The sequence below is a fragment of the Triticum urartu genome, chromosome 4A (assembly GCF_056163025.1).
Source record: "Triticum urartu cultivar PI428250 chromosome 4A, HENAU_Tu73, whole genome shotgun sequence".
NCBI lineage: Eukaryota > Viridiplantae > Streptophyta > Magnoliopsida > Poales > Poaceae > Triticum > Triticum urartu.
Window position 1 is genome coordinate 185,920,237 of NC_141876.1, and position 16,067 is coordinate 185,936,303.

Sequence of the window (16,067 nt, forward strand, 5' to 3'; positions counted from 1 at the left end):
GGCGTAATGTGATGCTGCCATAAATATGGGAGAGAATTCCTTATTTGGCCCTTTCTTAAATTTTGGTTCCCTTTTTGGCCCTAGTAAAAAAATTCTTCCTGTTCTGGCACTCAAACTTCAATTTGTTCCCTCTATGATATTTCTGTCAGTTTTGGCAACTAACACCGTTAAATCCGACATGAAAAGTCCTTTTTACCCTTGGTGTAGTTTCTGACCAAAATTGTGAACTGGAAGTCAAAAGCAATGGTGATGTGATCTGTTTGTCTTGAATACATTACCAAATGAAACCTAATCTGCTATTTAGCACATCTTTAATTTTAATTGGATAATTGGACAACACCTCCCTTGTATTTTGATGATATATCCCCTGTAAAGTTCATATATGCACAAATTATAATATACTTGGAGCAGATTCACATGTATGCAAATTAAAGTTCATAGAAACTTGGTCCAGGTTCACATATACGGAAACAGTCCACATATTTAGTCCTCTACACACATTCAGGTTCACATAGAGTTCACATATAATAGTCCAGGTTCACATCATGTCAAATACAACACATGAAGGTCACATATAGCACGTACAAAAGCCCAGGTTCACATATATATTACATAAATAGCTCAAAAGTTTCCCAAATGAACCATGATATGGAAAGGGATCCAATGAGAATCACAAGCTAAGCCTCCTTTTGCTTCGTGTGCTCATTGCAGGGCTGGCAGGATTCATTTTTTTGCAATGTGTGCCCGTTGCAGGGCTATCATGTGGCACCATAGGAAGGTGTGGCAACTTATCATCAACCTCTTTGCCTTTTATTTTGGCATGTAATTTCAAAGCAATAGATGCTTTCTTGTTGGCCACATAAATTGGCTGAGTTCTTGATCTACACATACACATTCATGGCAGCACATCATACATCTCATATAGTAGCCCAGGTTAACAATAGAACAATGCATAACATAACATAAAATTCAGAAACAACCATAGGTTACCTTTTTGCTACTCTAGATCCAGATTTACTCCCTTTCCCTTAGTTGTTTTGTCCAACATTTGGCTATAGTGAGAAGAATGCAATTAGAATACAAGACCAAGCTTTCATGTAATCTACTACAAAATTCAGAACTAGTTCTTACCTTTTTGATGCTCCAGTAATTGAGTTATCATGTTTTCTCTTTTTCGTAGTTGTAGGTTCCAAGCTTTGGCTATTGTGAGAAGTTACTAAGAATTCAAACACAGATTTCATATAATTATGAGCATAAGTGTAAAGTGGCTAACCTTGGCGGAAATCACATGGAGGATGCTGGAGCATCATCCTCGTAAGGCACAATTGATGCTTTGGTGGTCTTTTCCCTCTTCTTTGGTGGTCCTCTACATGAGGAACAAAAAATTAGTTAACATCTATGGCTGCTTACAAAAAAATGCAAGTGAGGCAAGTTACAGAGTTAAATTTAGTACATCACAGCTAAAATAGTAGCAATGTCAGCTGGGTTACCCTTCTTGCATTTATGCCAATGATGCCCATAGTCCTTACAAATAGGGCATAAGTGTTGGCCGCTTTTTCTTTTCTTCTCACTGCAGCCTTTATACCTCTTAGTTTTATGCCTACCCGCCATGGATTTTAGTAGTGGTGGAAACATGAAGAATCCATGGTCAGATTTAGGCCATTGGTTCTTGTCAACCATGGCAGGAATTAGTTGGTCATAGGCTGCCCTAAATTTGTCAATGGAGTAATACAAGTCCACATAATTCTGTATGTGTGCATTGATAAGAGATGTGATAAATGCTAGACCATGCTTGCAAGGAAGGCCAGAAACTTGCCATTATCTATAAGAACATGTCCTATCAAGCAAGTTGACCACAAACCTAAAGCCGCTGCCTCCTAATGCTGTCACTTCAGCAACTTCTTCTGAGCTTTCTACCACCTCCAAGTTTAATTCTCTACATTCAACTTCTTAATTATGTGGGGAAGAATCAACCCAACCAACTTCCTTGCTACTTTCCTCCTTTGGTTCAACATGATCATAATCATTTGCCTAACCTTATCAAAGAAGTCATCCAAGTTCAAGGACTTGTGATGCTTAATCCAATTATTGAAGCACTCAGCCAAGTTGTTTGTAACATAATCCACCTTGGAAATTGTGGAGAACTGACTCCTAGACCACAACCTAGTGTGCCACCTCCTAAGATATGCAGTTGCCGCTGGCTTTGCTATGTCCATTGCAGCCCATTTTTTGAAATATATAGGGGTTCCATGAATAAGCAGCAGCGCAAACGTGGTGATCAAACACCTTCCCATGAAACTTCTTCTTGAAGTTGGACATCAAGTGAAACATACATTCCCTATGTTCAGCCTCTGGGAACACTTCTTTTACACCTGTCATCATTGGTTGCCCAGCATCGGTGCATATGGTTAAACCCCTTGGGGATCCTATGGCTTGTCGAACCATTTGCATGAACCAGGTCCAATTCTCATTAGTTTCAGAATCGAAAACACCCATACAAACTGGATACATCCAACTATGGCCATCAACGGCGGTAGCACTAGCCAGCTGCCCCTTGAACCTGCCTGTCAAGAAGGTGCTATCTACTGCCAAGTATGGCCTGCAGCCATTAAGGAACCCATAGATGCAAGGCTTCAAAGGAATAAAAATTCTTTTATATCTGATTTTATCTTTTATTGTGTGATGATCAATGATCATTATGCTACCGGGGCAGCAACTTTCAATTTGCGCCTTGAAACTATACAAATTATCAAAGCTTGTATCCCAATCACCATATAGTTCCTTCAAGCCTAATAGCTTACCCATATAGACTCTCTTAGAGTTGATGTCGATTCCATGATGCTCTTTAAGCTTCTTTCGCAATGCCTTTGGTCCTGGAGTTGCATCCTCAATTATCCAGTCCTTCACGTGCTCACATATCCACCGCTTGTTTGCATTCTTCAACTTATTTTTTCTTTTTGTACTAGAGCAATCATGACCACAAGGGTTCTTTCTCACCTACAAAAGATGAACATAGAAAATTAGTACTAGAGTAAAGACCATGACCAAAAATTAAGCACACATGAGTAAAGTTAGAAAATTACCATTACTGTGCACTCATCTTCCATTGTAGAAGCATATATCCTCCATGGACAATTATCTTCATCCCTTCTTGAACAATAAGCTTTGAACCTATGTGGTGCACTCTTTTTGGTGTCAAACTAAAATTCATGTTTGATTGCATGTTGAGAAAGCGCCAATTTAAACTCTGCCATATTGGGATATTTTCTTCCTTCCTTCATTGGAGGATCTAATTTATTATATTCATTGGATGATCTACCTCGTGATATTCCTCATCTTCCTCTACTTCAACCTCTCACATGCTCTCATCCTCATTCTCATCCTCGCTTTTAACCTCGCTCTCAGCCACGCTCTCATGATCAGGAACATAGTCTTTGTCCTTTTCTTTGTTGGAACAAGGAACCATGATAAGAGGTACAGGTTCATCCTCTAAATAAATATTTTCCTCATCAACACCAACATGCTCACTCTCAGGTATTGGGTTGTGAAGATAATAACCATCATCTTGTTCTATGTTGTTAGGTTGGCTATGCGCATCACTATGCCACTCCGTTATAGGCTCATATGGTTCCGATGGATCACAATATGCAACAAACATGTGCACAACCTTTGTCTTAGAGTTTTTCTCAAACATCGACACCAATTCTTGGTCAGATGTTACTTCAGGGTAGATTTTAAGAACATCATCATAGTACTAAACATGTGCAACTTCCAAATAACGAGCCGAGTACTGCACTACGATTGAATCAACCAAGTCCTTATAATTTGTTAAGTTGGAATAAATAACCTTATCAAAACAGAAGCATTTGATATCCTTTCTAGCCTTTTTTGGGTTGCCAAGAAAATTGATTTTCAGCACATAAGTTGAATTTTGATCCATCCTGTAAACACCAAATAAACTTAATCATGAGTTGAATTTGGGATCCATCTCTAAGTTCAGATTTTGCACCAAATTATCATCTCTAAATGAAACTCCTAAGTAATCTGTTGCATTTTGACAAATCTAGAAGAGAGGTGCAGCAAATATGTTGCATTTGGGATCCATATCTAAGTAATCTTCAAAGCCATCTCTAAGTACTCTGTCAAATTTAAAGAAGAGATGACTCACCCATCTAGACAAGCCGATGTAGCCGCATCCCTCGGTGATACTTGGCCCCCTGCCTCCCCACCATGGCCGCCTTGCCCGTCCTCCAGGGGTTGGCCGCCCCCCGCCTCCCGACCATGGCCGCCTCGCCCCGTCCTCTAGGAGTTGGCCGCCACCCGCCTCCCCACCATGGTCGCCTCGCCTGTCCTCCAGGGGTTCGCCGCCCCACCCCCCCCCCCCCCTCCCGCCTCCCCACCATGGCCGCCTCGCGCATGGCCCTCTTCCACCTCGCCCTCCTCCATGCGTCGCCGCTGGGTGCCTCGCTTGCGCCGCCGCCACTAGGTGCAGCGCTAGGTTTAGGTCTCGGGGAGGAGAAGGGGAATCGGGGCCGGAAGGGGGGTTCATTTTTCTTTTTTTAGCGTGCTATGAAGAAGGGGTAAAAACGACTTTTCCTGTCATAGTTGACAGTGTTAACGGCAAAGAGCGACAGAAGTGTCATGGAAGGAAGAAAAATAAAGTTAGGGTGTCAAAGAAGGAAAAAATAAATTTTTAGGGCCAAAAAGGGAACCAAAATTTAAGAAAGGGCCAAATAAGGAATTCTCTATAAATTTGGCCAGTGCTGGATGGCCAAGGATCCCGTTATATGGCAACGGGATCTTGGCTACATCAAAAACGATCTTCTCTGTCCTGTAGTTTAGCTCGCCACAAAAACATAACTGGTAATGTGAGCTTACCCTTGGGCTGGCTTCTCCCTAGGTCGATACCTTGAAAAGTGCCCGCCTCCTCGAGATTTCCCTTGGGAATTTGCACCCTCTTAATCACTTGTGGAGAGATCAAGTTCAGACTGGCCCAACCGTCCACTCGAATTTTCATCACCTTGAGGTTGCGAATTTTTGGCGAAACCAACAATGGCAAGCACCCGACCGCGGTCGTGGGATCAGGGTGATCCTCAGCGTCGAAAATCATAGGCGTGTTGGACCATTTCAGTGCCTTCTGGGCGTCGATCGATGGCTCTGTCGCATTGATCTCGCGTGCCCACTTTTTAAGCTGGCGGTGAGAAGAATGCAATGAGGTGCCACCATCGATGCACATGGCTTCTGTGGCCTTCTGAAATTCTTGGTCACTAGACTCATCTTCCTCTTCGCAGTCATCATCCCCCTCTTTCTTGTCACGTCCTCGAGTAGGCCTCTCTTGTTGCTTTTCCTTGCTGTGTCGACCCTCTCGGCCACCACGCTTCCTGTCGGAGCCCTTAGCACCATCCTGGCCCTTCTCCTTATCCCGTCTTTCATACTCAGCTTTCTACCTCTCCACAAGCTTCTCAACTTGCCGGTAGTTTTGGGCATCATGGCCCTTGGTGCGATGGATCTTGCAGTATTGCTTGTCGGAGCCCTTCGGATTGTTGGCGGCCGCGAAGGCCTGGCAGGCGGCACACCCGGCAACTTCTTTGCCAGGGTTGTCGACCTTGGCCTTCTTGGTGATGCCGGGGTTGCCGGATTCCTTGACGGCAAGCAAGGTCTTGCCCCTGCGCTTCCTATTACACCGTCGGCCCTTCCTTGCCGGGGCGACGGTGTGTTCGTCTCCAGAATCGCTTCCCGTGCTGGCATCTTTGCTGGGGTACTTCCTTCCTTCTTCAGCACGAGCACATCTGTCGGCCACAACATACAGTTCGGCAACATCCCTAACCTTGTTCATGGCCAGCTCTTCATGCATCTTGTGGTTGCGCATGTTCTGATGGAACGCGCTGATGATAGCGACAGGATGAACATCTGGGATGGTGTACTGCACATGGCTGAATATCTGAATGTACTTGCGCAAGGATTCGCCAATCCTTTTGGGGGATGAGATGCAAATCACTTGCCTAGTCAGGAGCTTGATGGCCTCCGGTAAAGGCGCCAACAAACTCGTGGCACAGGTCCGACCAAGAGGAGATGGAATCCACCGGCAGGTTGATACGTCTCCAATGTATCTATAATTATTGATTTCTCCATGCTATATTATCTACTGTTTTTAATGTTTATGGGCTTTATTATACACTTTTATATCATTTTTGGGACTAACCTATTAACCCAGAGCCTAGTGCCAGTTTCTGTTTTTACCCTGTTTTAGGGTTTCGAAGAAAAGCAAAATCAAATGGAGTCCAATTGATCTGAAACTTCACGGAACTCATTTTTTGAAGGAAAGAAGCCCAGAAGACTTGGAGTGCACGTCGAGGAACCTACGAGGAGGTCATGAGGCAGGGGGCGCGCCCACCCCCCTGGGCGCGCCCTCCACCCTCGTGAGCCCCTCGTGGCCCCCCTGACGTACTTCTTCCGCCTATATATCTCCATATGCCCTAAAAACATCCGTGAGCACAATAGATCGGGAGTTCCGCCGCCAGAAGCCTCCGTAGCCACCGAAAACCAATCTAGACCCCTTCCGGCACCCTGCCGGAAGGGGCAATCCTTCTCTGGTGGCCATCTTCATCATCCCGGTGCTCTCCATGATGAGGAGGGAGTAGTTCTCCCTCGGGGCTGAGGGTATGTACCAGTAGCTTTGTGTTTGATCTCTCTCTCTCTCTCTCGTGTTCTTGAGATGATACGATCTTGATGTATCGCGAGCTTTTCTATTATATTTGGATCCTATGATGTTTCTTCCCCCCTCTTCTCTCTTGTAATGAATCAAGTTTCCCCTTTGAAGTAATCTTATCGGATTGAGTCTTTAAAGATTTGAGAACACTTGATGTATGTCGTGCCGTGGATATCTGTGGTGACAATGGGATATCACGTGATTCACTTGATGTATGTTTTGGTGATCAACTTGCGGGTTCCACCCATGAACCTATGCATAGGGGTTGGCACACGTTTTCGTCGTGATTCTCTGGTAGAACTTTGGGGCACTCTTTGAGGTCCTTTGTGTTGGTTGAATAGATGAATCTAAGATTGTGTGATGCATATCGTATAATCATGCCCACGGATACTTGAGGTGACATTGGAGTATCTAGGTGACATTAGGGTTTTGGTTGATTTGTATCTTAAGGTGTAATTCTAGTATGAACTCTAGGGCTGTTTGTGACACTTATAGGAATAGCCCAACGGATTGATTGGAAAGAATAACTTTGAGGTGGTTTCGTACCCTGCCATAATCTCTTCGTTCGTTCTCTGCTATTAGTGACTTTGGAGTGACGCCTTGTTGCATGTTGAGGGATAGTTATGTGATCCAATTATGTTAGTATTGTTGAGAGGACTTGCACTAGTGAAAGCATGAACCCTAGGCCTTGTTTCAACACATTGCAATACCGTTTACGTTCACTTTTATCACTTGTTACCTTGCTGTTTTTATAATTTCAGATTACAAATACCTTTATCTACTATCCATATACCACTTGTTTCACCATCTCTTCACCGAACTAGTGCAACTATACAATTTACCGTTGTATTGGGTGTGTTGGGGACACACGAGACTTTTTGTTATTTGGTTGCAGGGTTGCTTGAGAGAGACCATCTTCATCCTACGCCTCCTACGGATTGATAAACCATAGGTCATCCACTTGAGGGAAATTTGCTACTGTCCTACAAACCTCTGCACTTGGAGGCCCAACAACGTCTACAAGAAGAAGGTTGTGTAGTAGACATCACAGGTGCATCAACCATGACCTAACATTAGGCTTGAGCAGCAACAAGAAGTAGTTCGCGAGCACCTTGCCGTCCCGAGCCCCGACTTCTTGCATCACAATAGTGTATACACTCAGGAACTCGGATGGATAGGTCTGGTCGTCGTACTTCTCTGGGACCTCAGGCTTGAACGTGTGGGTAGTGGGCCACTGGAACTGCCGCAGCTCATGAGTAAAAGCTGGACAACCTACCTTGTAAGGCAGGTCACCAGAATCCCCCAGCGCAGGCTTGTACGCAGTGGGCCCTGCACGCCTATCAGACTGATGACGCGCCTCCCGTCGCCCCATGATGGCGGTTCGAGCATCCTCTTTAACCCGCTCCCAAAGAACTTGACGTTGGTCGTAGCGAGCTCGTGGATCGGATGAAGCCGTGGATCCTTCATCACGGGCGTCGACCCGCCGAGCTAGCAACCATTGTTGTCATGGTGGAGTGGAGTGCACCGTTGTTGCGGCGCCTCCGGCCCTTCCACTGTCGGCACACGCCGGCTCGGGGGACCGATCCCGCGAGGGGCCTGCCTCCTGGTGTTGATCTTTATTGGCACGGCCAATGAGGCTCTGGATAACAGCCCTCCACGCTTCTTGCTTCTCCGCAACAGGAGGGAAGTCGAGAAGTAGCTGCACTCGCGCTAATGCTTTGTCGGGACCATGATCCTAAGTCACACTAATCTAGCATGTAACACATCATATTACTTTTCAGCCTCATGCAGGGTATTCCCACGGGTGCCACCTTACCTGGCCCGAGACTGTTTGCGCCTTTTGGCTCATGTATATGATAGTGTCGCTAGCATCCATATGACAGAGAACCTGGGCCGACATGGCTAGTCGTAAACCCAAAGTGGCACTAACTTACAGGGACAGGCATACATGACCCAGCAACGAACGTGTCGGTCATCAGCGAGTGAATCCTGGTTGTAGCAATTGGGCTAACAGGACTCCGAGAAACCGGCTATAGCAGGCTAGCAGGACTCCGGTAGACACTGCGTGACTTTTCCCCGAAGGGACAGACACATGACTGAAGAAGGACACATGCCGGCCAGTCTAAGTGTTCCGGAGCAGTAGCAACTGGGCTAACAGGACTCCGGTAATCTGGGCTGTAGCAGACTACCATGGCTTAGTGGAAGCACTAGACTACATTTCCCCATAAGAAAGTCTACTAAGGATAGACAACTAGGTTGTCGGATCCCACACATAGCAGTACACGTCACATGTACGCATAACATGCAAGTATGTGTTGTACAACATGGCATCACAACACAACTCAAACTCATATAGATAAAGGCCCAGAAGAGCCACATAGCATTTAATACAAACATGGGTCTCATGACCCATCATTTAGAGCATACAAGCTATGGAAGCATTACATGTCTGAGTATAGACAACTACGAAAGGAAAAGGCTGAGAAGCCTGACTATCTACAAGACCCTCCCAAGGGTACAAGATTGTAGCTAAGGTAACAAGCTAGTCACCGAAGTCCACGCAGAACTACTACTGAGACAGAAGTCTCATCTGCACAAACATAAATTAAGCAACGTGAGTACAAAGGTACTCAGCAAGACTTACATCAGATCCTATCATGCATGCATTAGTATCAAGGAGGAAATGTGGGGTTCAGTTGCAGCAAGCCAGCTTTGACTCAGTGGCTAACCTATTCTATGACTACGAGTAACTTCTTTGAGGTAAGAAAGCGCACATGAGTCCACTAATCACCACATCAGTACACCACTATGGATTAATTCCCGTCTCCCTACGAGAAGGCCATCCATAGTACTCACACTTGTCTTGAGCATTTTAGAGTAACCACTTCAAGTTGTCTATGTACCACGTAAGCATCCAAGAAGTCCATAACCGCGGACCCGGCTATTCGAATAGATCATGTTAACCCTGCAGGGGTGTACTTCTTCACACATTCTCTCGCCACTTACCGCCATGTACACGTTATGTATCTCGGCAACCTTCAAGCGGAAGCCTAGCGAGGGTGTCGGCCACAACCTAAATAACCACACAAGACTCTAGTCCAAGTTCATCGCCTATTCGGGTTCCATCCGCAAGGAGATCCGGCCGGGGTTTCACTCACAGCCCTAAACGATGTGTGCAGGGTTCCCAAGCCCACCTCGCTGGATGGATCTATGCTTGGTACACCGTGCCACTTGTGCCTAGTCTGTCCCAAGCCCACCTGACCGGGTGCCACTTGGTAGACTACTAACACTACCTACAAACACCAGAAACTATTTGCAACTCCTGGACCAAGATCAAGTTGGTTAATAAGTCGAGAGGGGCACTTAAGCATTCCAATGCGTGGTAGTAGCCATTCATTGGACAACATACACAGAACTCGGTGCTTAAGGACGGTTCCAGTGAGACAACCCACCATGTACTCCTACATGTCCTCTCACCGCTACCTTTACCAAATCGTGTTCACACACTTAACTCTCAACACTAGAACATATCATAACACTCCAATTCATTCCCAATGAATCAGACCTGGCACAACTCTAAGCAATAGCAGGCATGGCATGGTAGGAACACAACATGGCTCAATCAACTCCTACACATGCTAGTGGGTTTCAACTATTTACTATGGGAATGACAGGTCATGCAGAGGAATGGGTTCAACTACTGCAACATAAAGTAGCAGTTGAAGCGTTGTTGTCCTAATGCATTAAAAGAGAGCAGGAGCGAGAGAGTGGGATTGTATCGGAATGAACAAGGGGGTTTGCTTTCCTGATAAATTGACAATAGAGCACTGCTCTTCAGACAGGTACTCTCGAACACTCTCTGGAGCAGGACCTATCGAGAAGAATGGTGCCGCAATCAATATGCAAGCATATGCAACAATATGATGCATGATCATGCCAAGTAGATGTGAAGTGGTTTGTGCTAATGTAACCAGCAACAAGTTCAATGGAGCTCATTTGAATCAAGGATTCAAATGCAACTCCAAACTTAAGCATTTGAAATGCCCTTTATGTGTTTTCACTTATACAACATGTATAAGTTGGTTTGACATGCATGAAACTGGTACAGATGGATAGATTGAATTTTCCTGATAATTTTTCATATATAGATTATTTCAATCTGAGCTACAGTTGAATTTATATGAATTTTAGAAGTTTTGCTAATTTTCTGGAATTTCCAAAATAGAAATAATCCAGAAAATGATTAACTGCATTAGCATGGCTTCATCACTATGTCAGCGAGTCAACAGGGCTGACCAGAGTCAAACCTGATGTGTGGGGTCCACACGTCAGTGACACAGTGTTAAACAGGGGGGTTATTTCTAATCTAATTAAGAGATTAGGGCATAGGGGCCCACTGTCAGTGTCAGGGTTTAGTTAAATGGTGATTAGCCTTAAGCTAATCACCTGGCAGGCTGGGCCCGCACGTTAGGCCGGTGAGGTCATCACTGCTATAGGGCGCGGGGGCGGCGGCTGAGAGCACCGAGGCGTAGCCCATGCTCTCCCGCATCCAGTGGGGTAGGTGAGAGGAGCTAGGAAGGCCGGAGCTCACCGGAGCGGAGCTCATGGCGGCAGCCGGAGCATGGCTCTGAGTGGGCGCAAGCTAAGGGGCACGGTGGAGCGAGCTGAGGGGCTCTGCGGCCTCCTCGAGTTGCAAGGAAGATGGTGAGCTGCTCGGAAGCAAGCTGCGGTGGCTCTAGCCACAGCAGCGACATGATCGGCGGCGAGGAGCTACGGCCCTGGCGGGGAACGGAGCTGGAGCGCACAAAAACGAGGGGGAGAAGAGGGGTTCGGTAGAGGAGCTCACGGCAAGGCCGTCGGTGATCTTAGCGCACTCGGGGACGGCTTGGAGGCGACGGGATGTCGGTGGCGATCTCCGGTGGCCGATGATGAAGACGACCGCAGTGGAGGCTCCACGGGGCGTCCGGCGATGCGTGGCTTGACAAAGAGGACGAGTACGATGGCGCGGAGCTGTTGGACTTGTCAGAGAGGTGAGGCCGTGGCGGTGGGCGCGGCAACAGTGAGCGGCGACGATGGGCGCGTTCGGTCCAGCGAGAGAGAGAGAGAGAGAGAGAGCGGAGGAGGCAGGGAACGGGGTGAGAGTGAGAGGGTGGGGCTCAGGGACGTGTGTGGCGTCCTCAGCCAACTCCAGTCGATCGACGGCAAACAGGAGGTGAAGATGCACATGTGTGTGCGCCGCGGGCACACGCCCCTGTCCTCCTAGCGCGGTGGAGACGATGAATGGCGTCGGCCAGTCAGCTGGGCCGAACTGCTGGGCCGATCTGGTAATTGGCCCAGGTAAGTCTATCTCCCTTTTCTGTTTTCATTTCTGACATTTGTTTCTGATTTAGTAAAATACTAAACCAATTTATTTTCTTCTGAAAATTATTGTAGGAACTAATTGGATTATTCCAAATCCCCACCGTAAAAATCAGAATTATTGGACATATATAATATATATAACATATATATATCCTATGCAAATATTTACTGGATTAACTCAAATGGCCAAAAATAAATACTTCTGAGCTACCAAAAATATTGGTTGGAATTTTACCTCTGTCCAATAGTTTTAGAGAAAAACAGGAACATTTTCTTGGGCCAAATTGAAGCAATTTTTATCTTGATCATTTTCAAAAAGATTTCTGAGGCTTTCACATGTCCCCAATTCAAATTATTTGGATTTTAAACATGATGCACACATGAAGGGTTAGCCTTGGTCATACCAGAAATAGGCATGTGACATGCTTCCGCTGGCATAGGCGGCAGTGACAAGCGCGAGGAACGGGAGGTGCTTGGACTTCTAACCATGTTAGAAGGAGCGTCGTCACGGTTTTGCGGCCGTGTGCCATCTTGACCTGCATCTTGGCGTGAATGTCGGCCCTGCGCGTCACACGAATGATGCAGAGGGCTCTTTCTGCGGCTGAGCCCGGGGTCACCAACATCGCGGCGCTGCGCGTCGCGCGCGGCACGGGCAACGACGGGGGTGTCTTGGAGTTTGTCATGCCGCCCGTGGGCGGCACGGCTCCGTTCTTGGACGCGGCGGCGTGCGGCTCATCGTCTTGGGTGTGAATGACACCACTCGCGTGGCTTCGATTGCCAAAGTCTCATGCATGCTCGTGAGCCACACCTCCGCCACCATCTGCGACTACCCCGTCGCCCGTCCGTGCTGGCACGGGTGGATCCCCTTCTTCTTGGGATCCAATGTGATCGAGGAAATGATGTGCCAACCGCTAGATCAGGTTTGCCAAACCCTCCTCCCATGCCTGGCTGTAACACCCACAATGCGGCTATATCTCCCACATGTTGGGGCATGACTTAGAGGCATAGCAGCATGGTAGTTTTGTCGCAAGAGGGGTAATCTTCACACAATCCCATGTACTGAATAAGAAAGGGATAAAGAGTTGGCTTACAATCGCCACTTCACACAATACATAAATAATTCACACATCAACCAAATACACTCAGAGACCGACTACGGCCAAATCCGAATAAAAAGGAAGATGAACCCCAAATGCTAGATCCCCGATCGTCCCAACTGGGCTCCACTATTGATCATCGGGAAACAAAACGTAGTAACGACCCAAATCCTTGTAGAACTCCCACTTGAGTTCAGTAGCATCACTTGCACTGGTATCCTCGGCACCTGCAACTGTTTGGAAGTATCCATGAGTCACGAGGACTCAGCAATCTCACACCTGCGAGATAAAGACTATTTAAGCTTATGGGTAGGAGAAGGTACTGAGGTGGAGCTGCAGAAAGCACTAAGCATATATGGTGACAGACATACACAAATAAGAGCGATAAAAGAAGCAACGCAACGGGCGAGAAGCTAGAAGTGATCAAGAAGTGATCCTGAAGCTACTTACTTTCAATCATAACACAAGATCGTGTTCACTTCCCGGACTTCGCCGAAAAGAGACCATCACGGCTAAACACGCGGTTGATGCATTTTAATTAAGTCAAGTGTCAAATTCTCTACAACCGGATATTAACAAATTCCCCTCTGCCACATAACCATGGGCATGGCTCTCGAAAGTTTAAACCCTGCAGCGGTGTCCCAACTTAGCCCATTACAAGCTCTAACGGTCAACGAAGGATATTCCTTCGCCCGGAAAGACCCGATCAGTCTCGGAATCCCGGTTACAAGACATTTCGACAATGGTAAAATAAGACCAGCAAAACCACCCGACTGCACTGCCAAATCCCGATAGGAGCTACACATATCTCATTCTAAGGGCACACCGAATTGTCCAAACATCCGGTAGGCCAGCCCAGAGGTGCCCCTGGTGGCCACCGGGGGTTGACAGGTTGGATCAAAACTCAGAGGAGCACTGGCGCGGGGGTTTAAAATAAAGATGACCCTTGACTCCACGGAACCCAACGGAAAAGTCTTAGGTGGCAAATGTTAAAACCGAGGTTGGGCCTTGCTGGAGGAGTTCTATTCAAGGCGAACTGTCAAGGGGTTCCCATAACACTCAATCGCGTAAGGAACGCAAAATCAAGGAACATAACACCGGTATGACGGAAACTAAGGCGGGAAGAGTGGAACAAAACACCAGGCAAAAGGCCGAGCCTTCCACCGTTTACCAAGTATATAGATGCATTAATTAAAATAAGAGATATTGTGATATCCCAACATATCCATGTTCCAACATGGAACAAACTTCAGCTTCACCTGCAACTAGCAACGCTATAAGAGGGGCTGAGCAAAAGTGGTAACATAGTCAAACAATGGTTTGCTAGGAAGGTGGGTTAGAGGCTTGACATGGCAACATGGAAGGCATGATATAACAAGTGGTAGGTAGCGTGACATAGCGATAGAATGAACAACTAGCAAGCAAAGATAGAAGTGACCTCGAGGGTATGGTCATCTTGCCTGCAAAGTTCTCAGAGTTGTCAAAAGCTTGATCCTCGTTAGCGTACTCAACAGGTTCCTCATTCACGTACTCGTCTCCCAGCTCTACCCAAAGCAAGAACACAAGCAATGGAACAACAACCAATCACGGCGCAATGCACAAGAAACATGATGCAATACATGGCATGATATGCAATGCATGTGCATGCTCTGGAAGGTAAATAATGATCAAGGCATCAACTTGGAAAACCAAGTATGCCGCTGGAAAGATGAGATGATTTCGGTTGAAATCGATATAAAGATCACCGGAAACGGATGCACGGTTTGCAAATGGCATGCAAAACAAGAATGACGCAAATCTACAATTAACAGCATGATAGCACTTAGGATGCAACAAGAAATTAAGCTACTGCACTCCAACATAGCAACAAAGCATATGGCAGTGATGTACAAGAGATTTTTGTCAAAACATGAACACTAAGCTACGGCTAAATCACACTAGAACGGGTTCAAACAAGCATGACAAAAGTGCAAAAGATATCAGCTTCACAGAGATAGTGAAAATACTAATATGTCAAAAACAACAACAGGAAGCACTGTTTAGAGCTAGCAAACACCATGCTACAGGAACATATCATGGCAAATAAATCCATGGAATGATTCTACTAAAAGCATAGGGAAAAAGTCCTTTACTGAACATGATCCAAAAAGGCACAGAAGATATGATGGCACACATGTAAACATAGCAAGTTTTATTAACAGTTTCAGACTTTGGGAAAAACAGAGCATGGCATAAACAGATTTATGGAAGCAACTTTGCGATCTCATGCCACTCACCACAAAGCATTAAATGACAATATAAGCAAACCAACAACAAGATGAAATGTTGATGAATCTAACCATGGCAAGAGCAAGTTAATAGGATGCATGAATCACTAGCAACAATCATGGCAATATGGATTAACATTTTAACGATCTGCCAGGAATAATTTATAGCAAAAATAGAGCAAGGAAATGACATGCTAGAGCACTCCATAATAACAACGGGGGGGGGGGGATTAATGGATATAGCATAACCACATGTTCAAAACATCCTTACTGAAGTATCACAAAATAAGCATGGATCTCATGGTATCATCAAGTTTACATGGAATCAAAATAACAGTAGGAAAAGGACTGCAAAATCCAAAGTCTCTGAAAACAACAACATTGTGGAGCCTACTTTGCATGCTTGTGCTAGTCACCACTTGGATCACAAAAATACAAGACATGTAGACCACATGCTCATATAATGCACACATCAAATCCAACAAAAATGACAAATCACCATGATCTGGTAAGCACCAGCAGTTAAAATTTTGTTGCACTCTTGCATCGATGAAAATGGCATCATAAAGGACATTAACATGCATGGAAATACAGTTAACATTAAGAGATCAACGCAGCGAACATTTTGACATA

At 45.9% G+C, this 16,067-nt stretch overlaps 1 protein-coding gene across 3 annotated transcripts; it reads right to left on the bottom strand.

Annotated features, from left to right (window-relative positions):
* Positions 1-420: 420 nt before the first annotated feature.
* LOC147975320 (uncharacterized) lies at positions 421-4,358 on the bottom strand. Of its 3 annotated transcripts, XM_087519642.1 has the most exons (8): positions 4,169-4,358; positions 3,848-3,941; positions 3,084-3,171; positions 2,802-2,997; positions 1,274-1,366; positions 1,132-1,200; positions 991-1,052; positions 421-881 (listed from the first exon to the last, which is right to left on the bottom strand). In XM_087519642.1, exons 3-7 carry the CDS (start codon positions 3,105-3,107, stop codon positions 1,015-1,017), a joined length of 420 nt encoding a protein of 139 aa, XP_087375768.1. In that variant the 5' UTR covers positions 3,108-3,171; positions 3,848-3,941; positions 4,169-4,358; the 3' UTR covers positions 421-881; positions 991-1,014. The 3 variants fall into 3 exon arrangements, with proteins under 3 accessions (XP_087375768.1, XP_087375769.1, XP_087375767.1); XM_087519643.1 differs by lacking the exon at positions 3,848-3,941; XM_087519641.1 differs by having other exon boundaries at positions 3,084-3,941.
* Positions 4,359-16,067: the final 11,709 nt, after the last annotated feature.

Excerpts from the sequence above, each read along its gene's own strand:
- LOC147975320 (XM_087519643.1), bottom strand. The coding sequence starts at position 3,107 with ATGGAAGATGAGTGCACAGTAATG. Across the intron at positions 2,998-3,083 it reads AAGATGAGTGCACAGTAATG|GTGAGAAAGAACCCTTGTGG; the intron begins GTAATTTTCTAA and ends CATCTTTTGTAG. Across the intron at positions 1,367-2,801 it reads CTCTAAGAGAGTCTATATGG|AGGACCACCAAAGAAGAGGG; the intron begins GTAAGCTATTAG and ends TTCCTCATGTAG.